This window comes from Microcaecilia unicolor, chromosome 2, assembly GCF_901765095.1.
Source record: "Microcaecilia unicolor chromosome 2, aMicUni1.1, whole genome shotgun sequence".
NCBI lineage: Eukaryota > Metazoa > Chordata > Amphibia > Gymnophiona > Siphonopidae > Microcaecilia > Microcaecilia unicolor.
In genome coordinates, this window is record NC_044032.1 from 27232758 (window position 1) to 27251583 (window position 18826).

The following is an 18826-nucleotide window of genomic DNA, read 5'->3' on the forward strand; positions in this document are numbered from 1 at the left end:
AATTTCATTCATGATATAGTAGAGAGGTGTGGTAGCAGTGTTAGTCCACTCTTAAGGTTATCAATAGAAATCAAACAAAATAAAACATGGAAAAGAAAATAAGATGATACCTTTTTGATTGGACATAACTTAATACATTTCTTGATTAGCTTTCGAAGGTTGCCCTTCTTCCTCAGATCGGAAATAAGCAAATGTGCTAGCTGACAGTGTATATAAGTGAAAACATTCAAGCATTACTATGACAGTCTGGCAGGGTGGGAGTAGGGGGGTGGGTAGGAGGTATGCATGGGGACATCAAAGCATATCATTGATATTCTAACAGGATGGGTGTGGATAGGTGAGGGGAGGGTGATCAACAGAGACATACAGCTTTATGGTTTATAATGGGCTAGGAACCCCAGATCCTTGTTAAAGCTGTATTTCTCTGTTGATCACCCTCTCCTCACCTATCCACACCTATCCTGTTAGAATATCAATGATATGCTTTGATGTCCTCATGCATACCTCCTACCCACCCCCATCCCCCCACTCTGTCAGACTGTCATAGTAATGCTTGAATGTTTTCACTTATATACACTGTCAGCTAGCACATTTGCTTATTTCCGATCTGAGGAAGAAGGGCAACCTTCGAAAGCTAATCAAGAAATGTATTAAGTTATGTCCAATAAAAAAGGTATCATCTTATTTTCTTTTCCATGTTTTATTTTGTTTGATTTCTATTGATAACATTCATGATACATAAATAGAGTTCTAATTGCTTTTTTCGCTGCTGTGGATCCCAACATATCCACAAGGCCATCTAGATCCTTTTCTTGGGAGGCAACCCTTAATATAGAATCCAGCAATATATATTTGTAGTTTGGATTTTTTTTTCTTATGTGCATCAATTGTTCACATTAAATTTCATTTGTCATTTCGATGTGCACTCCCAGAACCTCATATGGTTCTCATGCAATTCCTCATAACGCGCAGATGATTTAACAACTTTGAATTGTAACGTCGTCTTTTTTTAAATTTGTTTCCAACTCTAAATATTCTAGAGCAGGGAATTTGCGTCTATTTCCCATCTTTCTCAGGAGTTTAATACAAGTGTTGGAAAGTTCAATTTTTTCATCAGGCTGTCCAAATGTGGCATTCTTTGTCAGAGGATCTGAGAACTATGAGCTCTTATTCTTTTTGTAAAAACAGGCTTTTTGTTTAGAATAAAAATTAATCAAATTTTCACTGTTTATATTTTCTTTTTGTTATCCACTTTGAACCTTTTTGGGGGAGATGGTGGAATATAAAAGTCATATTACATTACATCACATCTACAAATCTGATCACCTCATTTGCTTCCTTTTTCAGATCATTTATAAATATCAAAAGGCACATGTCCCAGTACAGATACCTAGGGAACTCCATTATTAACCTTTCTCCAATGGGGAAATTGACCATTCAGTCTTATTCTGTTTAGATCTGAACATAGGTAGTCAATAACTCAGCTATTTGGAGAGACTAAAGTGGATGGGGCTAAAGTGAGCTATGGGGCGGGGCTAAGGTGAGCTATGGGGCGGGGCTAAGGTGAGGCTATGGGGCAGAGAAAGGGTGAGGTATGTGGTGGAGTGCAACAAAACACTGCAAGTTAAAACCTTTGGAGCGTGGGGTAACACCTATGTCAGCACTAAAAACGGTGGGACACTTTTGAACACTGTAAGGAAGGAGTCCTTCACTTTGTGACTCTGTTGCACCTGTATCAGCTGTCTTCCCAGTACCTCTGTTACTGATGCTAATATGCACACTGAACACACTCCAGGAATTATGTGCCCCAAAAATTTCAAAGGAATGCACCAACATAATACAACATATTAAACAGAACTAGTAAAAGAGGCCCGTTTCTGAAAGAAATGAAACGGGCGCTAGCAAGGTTCCACGCCCCCCTCCCTATCTCCCTCTCGCTCCTCCGAGTTCCAGCCCCCCTCCCCTCCGAGTTCCATGCCCCCCTACCTCCCTCTCCTCCAAGTTCCAGGACACCCTGCCCCAGGACCCCCCCTCCCCTCCGAGTTCCAGACCCCCGCGCCTCCCTCCTTCTCTCTCTGTCCTCTCCGAGTGCAAGCACGACCTGTCCTCCGGCAGCTCCTCGCCTTCCTGCCTGTCGGCTGTAATTTAAAAATTCTTACCTCAGGGTCCGGCGTCTGCAGTGAAGGCGAGCGGCGCTTCAGACTGCTTTCCCATGTGTCTCAGCTCTGCCTCTGGTCCCGCCCTTCCGGAAACAGGAAATGAGGGTGGGACCAGAGGCAGAGCTAAGACACATGGGAAGGTAGTCTGAAGCGCTGCTCGCTTTCACTGCAGACGCCGGACCCAGAGGTAAGAATTTTTAAATTACAGCCGGCACGCAGGGAGGCGAGGGGCTGCCGGAGGACAGGTCGTGCTTGCACTCGGAGGGGAGAGAGAAGAGAGGGAGGGAGGCGTGGGGCCGTGGAACTCGGAGGGGAGGGAGGGACGTCCTGCAACTCAAAGGGGAGGGGAGGGAGGGACGTCCTGCAACTCAAAGGGGAGGGAGGGAGGGACATCCTGCAACTCAAAGGGGAGGGAGGAAGGGAAGTAGGGGGGCATGGAACTCGGAAAGGAGGGGGCTGGAACTCGGAGGAGAGGGGGGCCTGCAACTCGGAGGGAGGGAGGCGATTCTCTACTCACCTCCGCTGGCTGATGCTGGGTTCCCTTCCCTCTCACTGATCCACCCTCTGACGTCATCGCCAGGGCGGACCAATGGGAAGTGTGTTATGAACCCAGGCATCCAGACGGAGGTGCAAATTATTATATAGGATAATCTTTGCACTATTCTAGAAATATATGGAAGTACTTAACACTTGATTTCCAGTCTGCCCTAGCTTCTAGTCCAGCATCTGCCTGTTGGTGATGTGAACAAATATGTTCAGCAACACTAACAAATCTTGAGTTAATAGCAACTATATAATGATTTGCCTATCAAGAGGGGTTTTTCTTTTTGTTTTGGGTAGGTTGCTAAGTTGCCACTAGGATACAGATATGCTAGCTTTTAGTTTATTGTTGAGTTACCAAACATGTTTGGAATGTTTTATATGTAATAGCTATACCCAGTGGTGTGCTGGTAATTTTTAACAAGCTATCTTCCCCAGTCCACCTCTGAGCCCCCCCCCCCCCCCCCCCCCAAATTGAAGAGCTGGCTATACCCAGAGAGAGAGCCTGGGGGAGGGGGGGGCAAATGCAATACTCTCTCCAAGACAAAAAAAAAATTAAATGCTCCCAGGTTCCAATCTAATTCATGTTTAATGTGGGATAAAATGCCATAAGTAAATAAATAAAACTGAACTGTGAGCACCTGACACTCCTAACATGATGTCTGTTTTAAAAGCCCTTTACCAGGAGAAAAAAAAATCTCTGCACCAATATAAGAGGGTTAGGGTGTCCCTATAACCAGCACCTCTAAATCGCACACTGATTACAATTTATAACAAATTACTACTCTACCTATGAAGTTATTCCCTTATTATACTTCCTCTGTGTACATCTGTATGCACAAGCCGGCATGTTTGAAAATACAACTTTTTTTTTTTTTTTTTTTTAACAGAATCCTCTACGGTCCCCACCCCACCTACGCCAGGGCCTCCTTAACGCTCCCTTGAGCCGCAGGGTCTCAAGCACATACCTCAAGGCAGCCACCCTGCTGGTCTAGTGGATTCTTTGGGGAAGGAAGGATTCTGCAGTCTTTCCTGCCCGCTGCCAGCGCTGACCCTCCCGCTGCCGCATCGTCTTTAAAATGGCTGCCGAGACTTACAAGGGCAGCCTCACAAGACTCCAATGGAAGTCTCGCGAGGCCACCACTGGAAGTCTCGGCAGCTATTTTTAAAGAGCAATGCGGCAGCGGGAGGGTCAGCGCTGGCAGCGGGTAGGAAAACTGGGGATCTTTCCTGCCCCAAAGAATCCACTAGATCACCAGGGCGGCTGCCTTCAGGTATGTGCCGGGAGGGACCCTGTGGCTGGGGGAGAGGAGAGGCGAACCGGCTCGTCCTGCCTCAACAACCGGCTCACAAAATGTCAGGAAAATTAACAACCAGCTCTTACGAGCTGGTGAGAGCTAGCTCCAACACACCACTGGCTGTACCTAATCTGAGAGCCAGGGTTCAAATCCCACTAATGCTCCTTAAGATCTTGGATAAGTCACTTAGGGCCCTGTTTACTAAGCAGTGTTATAGGTGCGTTAACGTTTTTAACGCGCGTTAACCATGTACGTGCCTACAATATCTTTATAGGCACCTACATGGCTAATATGCATGCTAAGTGTAGGCGCGCTAAAAACACTAACGCACCTTAGTAAAGAAGGCCCTTAATCTTCCATTGCCTCAGGTACAAACAGAATGTAAGCCCTTCAAAGATGTGCCTGAATGTAACACATATTCAGCTACAACTGAAAGAAGCATGAACTAAGTCCAAATCCAAAATCCAGTACCATGCATACTGTGCAGTAATACAAAACTCTACAGCATCACTCAGGACCTATAAAGCAGTTCTACCATAACATAACAGTATTAGCTTCCAGTGGCCTCACAAGGGCCTTCCTCAGAAAAGGAGAAAACTAAACAAGATGGTTTAAAACAGATCCTGCACATTCAGTGCTATCAGAAAACCCATTCTTTTTCATCAAGTATAGAATAACCACAAGTTAAAAACAGAAATATGTAGACAAAAATTAAACTCAACCCCCTAAAGCCCGACTCTGCATACAATGACACATATCTCTCTGAACTATGCAAAATATAAAGATAGCATATGTAAATTTTAAAAACTGACATATTCCAATTGTTACATTTAAAATTAACAAATAAAACGAAAACGGAAAATACGGTGACAGCTTTTTATTGGACTAACTTATTACACTTTTGACTAGCTTTGAAGGCTGAAACCTCCTTCAGTAAGTCAGGACAAACATCCTAAAACAGCAGTATACTGTCCTGACCTGAAGGTGGTGATTTTGGCCTCCAAAACCTAGTTTTTAAAAGGTATCTCCTTATTTTCTGGGGTTTTCTTCTTTATATTTATTAACTTTTAAAGTGGAAAACATGGCTACCAAATCCTAAATCAAAAATAAAACATTTTTCTACCTTTGCTGTCTCACCATTTAATTTTTGTGTGTTGGTTCCAGTCTCTGGTTACTGCTTTTATGTATTCTTGTAACTCTTTCCAAGGGTCTCCTGTTCGTTTGTCATTTTTTTCTACTTGTCTTGTTAGCATATCTGACTTTTAAAATGGTTTGGACAAATTCCTGGAGGAAAAGTCCATAGTCTGCTATTGAGACACACAGGAAGCAACTGCTTGCCCTCAGATTTGTAGTATGGAGTGCTGCCACGATTTGGGTTTCTGCCAGGTACTTGTGACCTGGCTTGGCCACTGTTTGGAAAACAGGATACTGGGCTAGATGGACCATTGGTCTGACCCAGTATGACTACTCTTATGTGAGAAATTGCCATTTAATCCTACCCTCTGTTTTCTGTCCAATAACAATTCCTAATCCACACCAGAACCTTGCCTCCTAATGTAATTTTATTCTTTATAATAGTTTCCACTATTTTGACTGGCACTGACATCAGGCTTACCAGTCTGTAATTTCCCAGATCATCCCAGATCCCTTTTTATGTTTAAATCATTTTTTATTATCAAATACAGTTATGCTTGTAACATATCTCTCGTCTCATTAACGTAATAACACATATTCTTTTACAATAGTAGCCATTTTCAGGTTTCATTTTTCCCCCCCCCTCCCTCTATCGCTCCCCCTTTCCCCCCCCCTTTCCCCCCCCCCTTTTTTTTCTCTTCTAACTTATCATGGTCTTAGTAGTGTCCAGAACAGTCTATTTTGTCTGAAATCCATATTTCTCCAGCTTTCTTAGTCTGATGTGTAGCCGCTGATAAATCCTCTTTTGGGTGCTTGGATGCAAAGTACACAAAAATCTTCTCCATATCTTTTTAAAAAGGTTGATCTCTTGTGCTGTAGCCTCCATCAGCCCACCTATTTCAGTGTGCATGAGTTCTATCATCTTAGACCTCCATAAGTCTTTAGTTGGAGAATTCGCCTCTCTCCATAGTAGTAATATTACTTTCTTCCCAGTCATGGAGGCTCTCTGTAAAAACCCAGATAAGCCCGCTGGGGCAGGTTGTTGTATACTAAATGTATCAAATAGAATTAGGGGTTCTGCCACTATCTGTCTACTCCAGTGTCGCGTAATTTCTTTTAGAATTAAAGTCCAAAAGTGACAAATGTGAGGACATGTCCAGAACATATGGCCTAGAGTAGCTTTGGCAGCACCACATTTCATACATTCTCCCGTACCAAATCCAGCTTTCTTTGCCCGGGCTGGCGCAATGTAAAATCGCACCGCAAACTTATATTGTTGTTCCCAGTCTCTAACATATTTTGATCTATGTAAGATTGAATTAAGATAGCCCTGTATTGTGTCTGCTGTAATCTCTCCTCCAATCTCATTCTGCCATTTACTGGCTAGGCCACCATAGTCTATATCCTCCGTGGAGTCAAGTAGGTACCTGTGATGGTAGCGTAGGGGTACCACATTCTGTGACCCTAGCGTTAATGCCGTGGCTAAAACCTCCTGGACATCCTCACATAAGTTTACTGCTCCTAGAGACGCCGCATAGTGCCGTACCTGTAAATAGGCATAGAAGTCTTTTTGTGTCCACTTGAATTCTTGTTGTAATTCCATAAACGTCTTTATTTGTCCTTCCTCATTTAAAAGTTGCGAAAGATAATGTATCTCCTGCTGTCTCCACCGTACAAAGGTCTTTTGCAGTGTTCCTGCTGGAAAGTCTGGGTTCAAGTTTAAAGACAAATAGGGAGTGGCTCTCGCCAAGAATCCGTGCCTACGGCACAACCATCTCCACATTGCCCGAAGCGAGTTTACAAACAGGTTGTTTCTTGGGCGTTTATCAGGTTTTGTTCCGGTTGTGTGCAGCAACCAGCTGGGGTGTACATTAGGATGCATGGAGTTCTCAAGCTGTACATTTGTAAATTGTTGGCTTCCTACCAACCAGTCCCTCGCATGGCGCATGGCACATGCCACAGTCAGATATCTTAAACTAAGCAGTCCCATTCCTCCATGTGTTTTTGGTTTATACATAATGTTTAAAGCTAGTCGGGGGCGTCTATTGTTCCAAAAAAATTTCCTTAGCACAGCCTGTAGCTTCCTCTCTTCCCGTTTTCCCAAGTAGATAGGCAACATTTGAAATTTGTATAGCCACTTGGGCACCACCACCATATTATAAAGTGCTATTCTCCCTGTTAGGGACAACGGGCTGGATTCCCACAAACCCAATATCCTCGCCGTTTCTGCCAACAGGGGAGTCACATTTTCTTCATATATTTTATTTAACTGAGTCGTTATTGTGACTCCTAGATATTTTATTTTCCCTGCGGCCCACTCAAATGGAAACAATCCTTTCCATTGTGTCTTTGTGTTGTCCGATATTGGGAGTGCCAGAGACTTGTTATAATTTAGTTTAAACCCCGATATTCCACCATATCTTTTTATTTCATTTAGCAAATGTCTTACCGATACCTGTGGCTTATCTACTAATAGTAACAGATCATCTGCATAGGCCAATATTTTCAGTATCTCTTTTCCCGTCCCTATGCCCTGGATACCCGGGTGTTCTCTTATTATGTTTATTAAGGGTTCTAGTGTTATCACAAACAGCAAAGGGGACAGTGGGCACCCCTGTCTCGTGCCTCTTTCTATTTTAAAGCCTTGTGTTTTTATCCCATTTACCAACAGGCATGCTATCGGGTCTGAATAAAGTATCTGCACTGCATTTAAATACCATCCCTTCAAGCCGATCCAGTTTAGTGTTTCCCACATGAAAGACCATAGCACCCTGTCAAATGCGCGCTCCGCATCCAAGCTTACCACCATACCCCCGGGCGCTCTATAGGGAGCTTCTGTTAAGGCCGCCACTAATCTTCTCACATTCATCACGGATTGTCTACCACGGACAAATCCCACTTGTTCCGCCCCCACTATAGACGGCAGTATCTGCGCCAAGCGTTCCGCCAAAATCCGTGATAGTATCTTGACATCTGTGTTTATGAGCGATATGGGCCTGTACGAGGCTGGGTCTAATATATCCCTCCCTGGTTTTGGTATCAAGCTAATCATTGCTTCATTGGTATATCTAGGGAATCTGCCTTCTTCCACCGCCCCTTCATAGAGATTTACCAAGGGTCCCACTATTTTATCTTTTAGGATCTTATAAAACTCACTAGAAAACCCATCTGGGCCGGGCGCCGAGTGTAGTTTTAAATTCTGTATTGCCACCCCCACCTCTTTCGCCTTTAAAGGTAGATTAATTTCTTGCAGTTGTGCCTCTGTGAACTTTGGCATTTTGGATTTTGATAAGTACCTCCTAATTTCTTCTGTCAAATCTCTTTCAGATTCTCCCTTGTATAACTCCTCAAAATGTTTCCTAAACACTTCTGCTATGTCTGCTGGGCGGGTGACCTTCGTTCCCGCCCTCTCCCGAATTTGTGTTATGTAATGTGTTTTCCGGGCTCCTTTCACCATGCGTGCCAGCATTCCCCCAGGCCTATCTCCGTATCGCTTTAGGGCATATTTCCTCATTATTGTGGATCTCATAGTTCGTTCATGCAGTAAACTATTTAACTCAGTTCTTGCACTCATTAGATTTTCAAATGACCCCTGTTGGGAATCCCTACTATATTGTCTTCTCAGGAACCTAACCCGTCTTTCTAATACTATAATTTTTTGCGCCATTTTCCTATTCCTGAAACTAGTGTAGGCTATCACGTCCCCTCTAATCACTGCCTTTGCCGTCGACCAAAATAGGCCAGGCTCTTCCTCATGTTGTATATTGTTTACTGCAAAATCCTCCCACTTGTCTTTTAAAAAGGATTTAAATTCAGGCTCGGTAAACAAGTATGCCGGGAAGCGCCATCCCCTCCGCTCCTGGTAATATGGCTGCATCTCCAAGTCTACCCATATTAGCGCATGGTCTGACACTCCCTCTACCCCGATTTCTGTGTTATGGATCTGGGGGATCATGTCTTGTGTTACCAAAATGTAATCTATTCTCGATTGGGTTCGGTGGGCCCGTGACGTGTGCGTGTAATCACGCTCCTCCTCATGAAAGAGTCTCCACGGGTCCACCAAGCCCAGCGAATCACAGAACCCTGCCAGCAACGTGGTTTCTTCTGTCACTCTTCCTTCTCTTATTTTTGACCTAACTGGATGTCCATTACTTGGTTCATGTCTCCCGCCATTATTATAGGGTCTTTTCCATGTCTCTGGCACTCCGCCATTATTTGGCCAAAAAATTTTTTCTCCCCTGTTTGTGGGGCATAAACCGCCACCAATGTACGTGTCTTCCCTTGCAGATTCAGGCTTATCCCCACATAGTGGCCTTCTGTGTCTGCAAATAACAGTTTAGCTTTAGCCGCAAGACTTTTATGTAGCAAAGTTACTACTCCACCTCTTCTACCTCTGGAAGGGGAGCCAAAGATTTCTCCTACCCAATGTCTTTTTAGTTTATCTTGTTCCCCTGTTGGCAAGCGTGTCTCTTGTATACAAGCTATATCTACTCCCTGTCTCTTCAGAGTATCTAAAATCTTTGCTCTTTTTATCGGGGATGTGATTCCCCCTACATTCCAGGAGGCTATTCTTATCACGGGGTTTGTCCCCTTACCCATATTCATGTTTTATGTCTATTTTTATAGTTAAATCTATTTCAACATCCCTCCGGGAGCCCAGCCTCCCCCTTCGGGTTACTATCCCCTCCAAGCATTCCCTCATATGATTTTTAGCGGCATGTTCTCCCATTCCTTGCCCCTGTTTAAATATTTTCCCTATATCCTGGATCTCAGACTTTCCTCTGCTTTCCATTCCTCTCCCCTCTCCGCTGTTCTTAACCCCCCTCCCTCTACCCTTCCCTTCTACCCTTCCCTGTGTCTTCCCTTGTACTTCGCCCATCATACAAGGATAGGCTCTGGGGGCTTTCAGTGTCTCCGGGCCCCTGCTCTCACATTAACATTTTTATCTTCAGTTTTACATTATACATTCCAACAACATCTTACCATAACTTTTTAACCTTCAGTTTTTAGTTTCCATAAAGGTATCAGACGCCCCCTTCTTCTTGCTCCATGTTTGATCTGTTCTCCATTATCTTTTGTGCACATTGCTGTGCGTCGGCAGGATTTCCAAACTGCTGCCATGTTCCTTCTATTTTGATCTTTAGTAATGCTGGGTATAATAACATAAATGGGACATGTTGTTCATATAATTTCTGACAGGTGTAAATTTTTTCCTCTTTTCCTGTAGCGCTGCAGAGTAGTCTTGAAATATTCTAATTTGATGCCCATCATAAAGCACTTCATTGCGCTTCAAACGATATCCTCTCAGGATCTCAGTTTTGTGTACATAATTGTGTACCTTGATGATTACTGTGCGGGGCGTCCGCCGGCCATCTTGGATTCGTCCAATTCGATGTGCCCTTTCTAAACAAATTTTCCCAGCGTGGTCCGATAGTGCAAATTCCGCTGCCAGCCATGCTTCTAATACAGAAGCAAGTACACGATCACTCACAGATTCCGGCAATCCCACTAGTCTTAAATTTCCTCGCCGCGATCTATTTTCAATATCGTCAAGTTTTGCTGTTAGCGCTTGCACTGTGTCTTCCAGCCCGCGCATTTTCCTCGTGGCGGGGCCTATCTCCTCTTCTACTGCAGATACTCGCGTCTCGAGTTCCGTTGTTCTTCTGACTGTGTCCGTAAGCAGCGCTTCAAATTCCGCACTACGCTCACTTAATTTCTCCAATTTCGGCATTAACGCTATGCCCACCGCCTCTGTTAGTTGTCTCAGTTGTTCTTCTGTGAACTGCACACTGCCATTTTGCGTCGGGCCTTCTCCTCCAGTGCTCACAGCTTTCGTTTTGTCTTTTTCTTTTTTTGTATTTCTGCTTGCCATATTTGTCACTGGCGTGCCCAGATATTTTTCCATGTACTTTCTTCTATCAGGTGAGATGTTTTAAAAGCGTCTTCTTTCAGCTTTGCAGGTAAGTAGTTGTTTTATTCGAGCAGGGGCCTCAGAGAACACAGAATCACGTCTTCTCCGTTCAGAGCATCACGTGACCCCCCCCAGATCCCTTTTTAAAAATTGGCGTCACGTTGGCCACCCTGAAATCCTCAGATACTACAGACAATTTTAAAGACAGGAAGAAGCACCCTAATGAAGGAAGATGGGATTGGGCACATCACCACCGTAGCAGGACAAGAACCGGAGCTCCAAAACCCTGCTTGGACCGAGATTGTGATCTCAGAAACCAACAAAGCTGCTGGATATCATCACGTGGCATCCCAAAGCAACGGCACAAACCCAAATAAAAAGAACAGCGAGACGAGAGGAAGACACCCCATCCATGAGCCACCTAGATCTACCACCCACAGACTGGTAAGCCTGTACCCAACAACCTGCCCATAAAGGGAGGATAGGCAACCAGCATGTAATGCTGCAAACTGCCGGCCAATGGCTCAACCAAAGACATCTTGCTCAGTAGATATCCAAACCAAACAAGGAACTGACACCAGCCCTGATTTCCCACCTGGGAACTCAGAGATTGACCGTCGGATTCCTGGAAGAACTCGAAATCCAGGCAGGCAGCTAAGATACACCCTAGCAACCAAAAAGCTGCATATAGGCACCTGCTGAGAAAGAACAAACTTCCAAAAACTGTCCGAGAAAGGAAGCACTAGAACCGCTAGCAGAGTTTGAGTTTGGCTTGAAGGGACAAATAGAAAGAAGAACGAACAGTGGAGAAGGTACCTGAATTGGAATTTGGTCCATGGAAGAACGTCAAAGATAGAGGCCCTTGCCCTCAGACTTTGTACTTAACCCAAAGCTGAAGAAGAGCTGGTAGGAGGGGGAAGTAGACTCTGACCTGGGTGAGAATCTGCTGCTGAGAAGCAACAGAAAGAAATGTGGACCTCAAGCTCATGACTATCATGCCCAGTACTCAAATGCTGCTGGAAAGAACCAACCCATAGAGAAACTGAAGTCAAATCCACGGACTGAAAGAGAACTACCCAAGAAACCTGTAGACTCTCAAGAGAGTATCACAAATAAACCAGGTGCAAGGCACAGAACATCCCACAACCTATCCAAGCAAAGGAAGACTGCCCATACCTCCATGGCTCTGAAAAAGGACCCTGGAGAAGTGGAAATGGAGAAAGATCTAGCATAACTAGAAAAAGTGTGACCAAATACTACTATAATATCTGTAGTTTCTCCAATTCAATAAGGACTATCAGAGGTGGACTTCCTTAACAGAATCGTCTTTTATATCTGTAGGAAGTAGGTGATACACCTGGTTCTTCGTCGGTCCGTAATATTTTTGTGATTTTTTGTTCTTTTTCAGATATAATTTTTAACTTTTTCAAATATAACTTTTTGAATCTTTTTCAAACAATTATTTTAAATAAATTTGTATCTGTACTTATCTTTTGTATTTTACTGCAGAAGCTGTGTAATCTTATATTGGCTGTTAGATGGGGAATTAAACTACGGCTGAGGGGAGACATGATAGAGGTATATAAAATAATGAGTGGAGTGGAACAGGTGGATGTGAAGCGTCTGTTCACGCTTTCCAAAAATACTAGGACTAGGGGGCATGCAATTAAACTACAGTGTAGTAAATTTAAAACAAATCTGAGAAAATTTTTCTTCACCCAACATGTAATTAAACTCTGGAATTCATTGCCGGAAAATGTGGTGAAGGCGGTTAGCTTAGCAGAGTTTAAAAAGGGGTTGGACGGTTTCCTAAAGGACAAGTCCATAAACCGCTACTAAACGGACTTGGAAAAATCCAAAATCCCAGGAATAACATGTATAGAATGTTTGTACGTTTGGGAAGCTTGCCAGAAAATGGCCTTGAAAGATTGCAGAGCCCCAGAATCCCCTGTAAGAAGGTACAAGGGGATCAGAAAACACTGTTCCGAGAGATACAGGGAAGATAACAGGACCCTAAAGTGGCAGCTTAACCCACAACAGTCAGTTCAACAGTATGCACTCTACCACTAGGCCAGGGCCCTACTGCTGGAGAGAAACTATTACAGATAGCTACACTGACATTGTGAAATGAAGAACTGTAAACCCCCTGTGTAAACTCCTGAAAGGCATTACCAGGAGGAAGGAAAATAGTTCCCATGCCCCAGATGCAACTAGGACCAGTCGCAAATGTGTCCAAAAATGAAGTGAACAGAGGGTGGCCATCACAGGCTGATATGAGACCTGGAGCCTGCACGAAGGTTCCAAGAGAAATCCACAGAGTAATAAGAGAACTTCAGAGTGGAACCCTACTTAAGTGTGGTGAAGACACATCAGGCAGATACAGAAGTGTACAATTCTACATGGAACCCGGAAAAAAAAAAAATTGTCTTGCTACTAGGAAAGTACATAAGTACATAAGCACCGCCATACTGGGAAAAGACCAAGGGTCCATCAAGCCCAGCATCCTGTCTCCGACGGCGGCCAATCCAGGCTTCAAGAACCCGGCAACCCCCCCCCCCCCCCCAAAAAAAAAAAAAAAAAAATAATAATAATGTTCAATGGACTTTTCCTTCAGGAATCTGTCCAAACCCCCTTTAAATTCCGTAAGGCCAGCTGCTGTCACTACTTTCTCCGGCAACGAGTTCCAGAGTCCAACTACACGCTGAGTAAAGAAAAACTCTCCTATTTGTTTTAAATCTACCATATTCTAGCTTCATCTTGTGTCCCCTGGTTTTGTTGTTGTTTGAAAGTGTAAACAAACGCTTCACATCTGTCTGCTCTACTCCGCTCATTATCTTGTAGACTTCTATCATATCACCCCTCACCCGCCTTTTCTCCAAGCTGAAGAGCCCTAACCTTCTCAGCCTCTCTTCATAGGGAAGTTGTTCCATTCCCTTTATCATTTTCATCACCCTTCTCTGCACCTTTTCTAATTCCTTTATATCTTTTTTGAGATGCGGCGACCAGAATTGGACACAATATTCGAGGTGCGGCCGCACCATGGAGCGACACAACGGCATTATAGCATCCTCATGTTTGTTTTCCATCCCTTTCCTAATAATACTCAACATTCTGTGTGCTTTCTTAGCCGCGGCAGCACACTGGGCAGATGTTTTTAACGTCTTATCCACGATGACTTGTCCTCAGGAATTGAACCCAGTTCCCCAGGATCAAAGTCTGCTGCATAGATATGCAGGGGAGGGGGGTTGGAGGGAAAGGGGAGATGTGCTGGATATGCAGAGGGGCTGAAGAAAAAGGAGAGAGATGTGGACCTGCAAGGAGGGCTACAGCGAAGGGAGAAAGGTGCTGGACCTATGGGCATTAGAGGGAAGGGAGAGATATGCTGGACAAGGGAATAAAGGAAGAGGGGGTCAAATGCTGAACCCACAGTGGGAGAAAGAGCCAGATGCATAAGGGGAAAGGAAGATAGGAAGCTAAACTGGTTGGGGTGGGGTCAGAGAGGAGAGGGCCACACTGGTGTGGAGGAGGGAGAAAGGGGACATAGGGAGGTGTACAGATACAGAAAGGAGATAACAGGCATTAGGTGGTGACAGGGACACAAATGTGAGATGCTGTATGGGGATGGCATATGGGCACAGAGGGGCAATGCATAACAAGTAGGGGGGATGGGGAATATGGAATAGAGATACAGTGCTGCACACTGGAGAGGGGGGTATATGGACACAGAGGGGAGATGCCAGACAAGGAACACAGAGGGGAGATGCTGTGTATGGGGTGCATAGGTGCACAGAAGAATGATGATGGATGAGGGGTATGAACACAGGGGAAATACTGGACAAGGAAATATAGGAAAACAGATGGGAGATGGATGATGGACATGGAGAAAGAAGAAATGTCAAATAGACAGGAAACCCTGGCAAGAGACGACAGAAGGAAGCAGAAACCAGAGACTGGGACCAATAAGATTTGAAAAATAAAATGCAGTAGGAATGGATCCTCAGAAGCTTAGCCAAAATTGGGTGGCAGAGCAGGTGGGGGAAGAGGGGTTGGTGGTTGGGAGGCGAGGATAGTGGAGGGCAGACTTATACGGTCTGTGCCAGAGCCAGTGATGGGAGGCGGGACTGGTGGTTGGGAGGCGGGAAATACTGCTGGGCAGACTTCTACGGTCTGTGCCCTGAAAAAGGCAGGTACAAATCAAGGTAAGGTATACACACGAGTTTATCTTGTTGGGCAGACTGGATGGACCATGCAGGTCTTTTTCTGCCGTCATCTATTATGTTACTATGTTACTATGACCAGACAACAAAAAGGTACATAAAATTATTTTCTATGTTGTGAATATAATATGTCAGATTTGGAATGGCCATCTTGCCAGAGCTGGTGTTAGGCTGGGGTCCAGGGCAGAAATCTAGAAGCAGACCCCAAAGTCCATTACCAGGCTACACCTTCAGCTTCCAGCAGGCGTAGGGCTTTCTCTGGCCAGGGAATCAAGCACGATTGCCCTAGTTGCAACCCCTAACACCATCCCTGGCATGTGCCATCTTTATATTTTGCAAGGGAGGAAATGCCTTTCTTTCTTGTTTCTCTGATGTTGTACTACATGCAAGGTCTTTTTTCTTGGTGTTTCTGTTTAATTTCTTTCTAGAGTTTGTGGTCACTTATTCTTTATTTGGCATTTGTGTTGTGTGTGTGTGACGGAGGTACTCTGTTAGCATGAAGTTTCTATGTAGCATTCTGTAGTAATTTAGCTTGTTCAGCTTTCCTGATAAATGTATTGGTATTTTAGGACCCCACTTTTCATAGGTAGGATCCTTGTTTTGGAAGTTAGTGCTGACATGGTAGATTTGCTCTAGGTTCTGAGTGACTTTTGTTTTATAGATTTTTTTTTAATTACTTTATAATATGTCTGTTATTGAGATTACACTAGAGACCAAAATTTCTTTGTATGGTGAGTTTTATGTGGAAATGCCCTTGCTCTGCTCTGTATCCATTATTGGTGGAGGGCAAGGAGGTTCTCTGGATGTGGAATGGGTTTGGCTTCAATACCATGTGTGTGTTGAAGGACCATGGCTCAATGGGCCTCAAGAGTGCAGTCTATTGTACTTCCCTTAGCACTCAATTGGCCTGCAGCCACTGAAGCCTGAACTGCTATCCTCATAAGTTACTGGGAGTGAGGTAGAGGTCGAGCATGGAGTGGGGTAGGGACAGAGCATGGGTGCATCAGCTTGCTGTTTTTTCTCTTTCAAAAAAGTTGGCAACTCTAGTGCCCACCCAAAAATTGCCTTCTGGCTACGCCACTGCGGTATAAACTAACTTTTGGAAAAATATGTACTTAACAGGTTTTGGAACTCACCTCTTCATTTGTTAAACCTGCTACTGTCTTTTTTTTATGCTAAAGACTAACTGCAACAAAATCAAGAGACTCAGTTTTGAAAAAAACAGGCCTGGCCAGACCACCAAGCACCAAAAAGGTGCAATTGAAGACAAACACAGAAAAAGAGGGGGGAGGAGAGGGAAAGGAAAGGGAAAAAAAGAGACATACAAAGAGCCTAAGGATGCTAGGAAGGAAAAAGGATATCCTCACATGAAAAACTAGAAGACAAAAAAGAAAAATTACATTTTGTGTAACCAGCATTACTGAGGAGATACCACACAACACAAAATCATGCACATGAGCAGTAGTGCCTCTCTTAAGTATTAGAAAAAGTTGTATTAACCTAGAGCACTATTTCTCATATGAACTCCTTTGAATGCCAGTTGTGAGGACTTGTGATCCTGTTGATTTCTGAAGGGCCTAGTTCGCTCCATGACTAACAGAGGCACTGGAATGCCAATGTAACATGAAATTAAACTACAGCAGTCTCAATTATCCGATGTAAAACAGGACTGATAGGTTATTGGATAATCAATAAAAGTGGATGAGGGATAAAATAGTAGCAGTGTATTGAACAAATGTTTCAAAGAAGCAGAAAAAAAAAAAAAAAGTTTAAAACAATGTCCCCAAGAATCTTACCTTAACTAAAAGCGATGCCAGGAAACAGGGGGAAAAAAAACCTGCATGCAGCTCTATGACAATACTGGAACGTCACCAGAGTATGTCAGATAATCCAGAGCATCAGCTAAGAAAGACTTACTGTAGTTCAAATTAGGTATGTGGAGGTAAGGTTCTAAGCCACTTCAGATACTAAGTGCCACAAATGGGATAGAGGTTCACATTGTACTTATTTGAACAGATGGTGCTAAAACACAAAGTCACACTTCGTGTCCCTTAGCTCCCAAAACACTGACCTACAGCTCTAATGCCTTACCATTGTTGCTGTATTTTGAGGACATGACAATTCTTCTGTAGAAGGTGTTTTTGACATAATAGGCATGCTACAAGAGGATAGCGTTGAAACTCCCATTACATTATCCAAATGTAAAGCAGACAAACCTAGCAGTTGATGTCCATTGAGTTCACTAGCATTGTTCTGGGTGCAGGTCTTTAAGGGTTTAAGAAAAGTGCCATTCGAGAGGCAGGTAGTGCTGTGGAAAGTGCTTACATGCTTGGCTGATTTTAACTCACTGTCATCTGAATCCAGTTTTGGAAAGGAGAGAGATTTGATATTGCTGACAGTCGTAATAGGGGATAGAGACACTTTGGAAGACAGAGGCAGCTTTTCACAGTTTTCCAATTGCGGTAAAGTGATAAAGCCATTAGGTTTATGATGGGGCTTAAAGTCTATGGTAGCTCCTTCCATGGAGGCCAAAACATCCTCATCCTTTAATGAAGACTCTGGCACCACTTTGGGCCCTACCTTGGGTAATTTTTTGTCCAACACTGGCTTTGCAATAGGCTGAACATGAATGTCAAGAATATTCTTTAACTCTTCCTTTTCATCAATTGTTTTTAATTCCAGTTTATCAAATGGGTCTTCCTCACATTCAAAATCTGCTGGGTTGAAGTCAGCCTTGATCTGAATTGGGCTCACGGTCTTCTGCTTTATGGCACCGGCATTGGCTGGGGTTGGGGTCAAAATATTGTTATGCTGTAAGCTGGCAAGTACAGGGTTAATTGGGGGTGGCATAGTTGCTGGGTCACAGCCATTGGAAAACCCCATTTTATCACCCTCAGGGTTGCCTTGCGAGCTGTCCTTAGCATCTGCTAGAGCCGCTTCAGCTTTCAACTCTGCCTCTCTCTGGGCCTCTTGAATCTGCTGAATCTCTTCAGCCCATTTTAATGTTTTCTTTTCCAAAGAGAAGTCATACTGCAAAACAAACAAGAGGTGAGACAACTTTTCAATAAAACGACAAGACAAAGATCATTTCCAAAGCACTTTTCACCTACTGTGGTGTACAGTCCTAGTACTTCAGATACATGCATGCAGAAGTGTCTGGGGTAAAAACCAAAGTTAGGGGAGGGGGGGTTGGTTTGTTTTGTGTTTTAAGTTGTCACTACATGACAGCTTCTGAAACTGAACAAAAAAAAACTTCACTGCAGTTGGCTTGTCAAGGAAAAAAAAAAAAGTAGCTATGTAACTGTCCAAATGTTGCAGAGCCTCAAAACAAATGCACACTTCAAAGCAGCAGATTACATCTTTTTGGTGACTGGTCATTTATTAGGACAGGAAATTGTGATTTTAATTGTTCCAGAAACAAAGTGAACCACATCAAGAAGAACAGAAGAACCCAATAACAGTACTTAACAACAGATGAAGCACCAATTGGCCCATACTATCTTCCCTTCGATTCCTGTTAACAATATATTCCAGCTACCAAAGCTTAACTTCTTGTAGCATTATTGA

General features: G+C 43.7%; 1 protein-coding gene across 2 annotated transcripts in view; it reads right to left on the minus strand.

The window, feature by feature from the left end:
• LOC115462830 (ubiquitin-associated protein 1-like) overlaps positions 1–18826 on the minus strand; it is an 84157-nt gene that overhangs the window by 18799 nt on the left and 46532 nt on the right. For both annotated transcript variants that reach the window (XM_030192859.1, XM_030192860.1), the window contains exon 4: positions 17351–18289. In XM_030192859.1, the coding sequence (XP_030048719.1) occupies positions 17351–18289 (939 nt within the window). The remainder of the gene's footprint in view (positions 1–17350; positions 18290–18826) is intronic.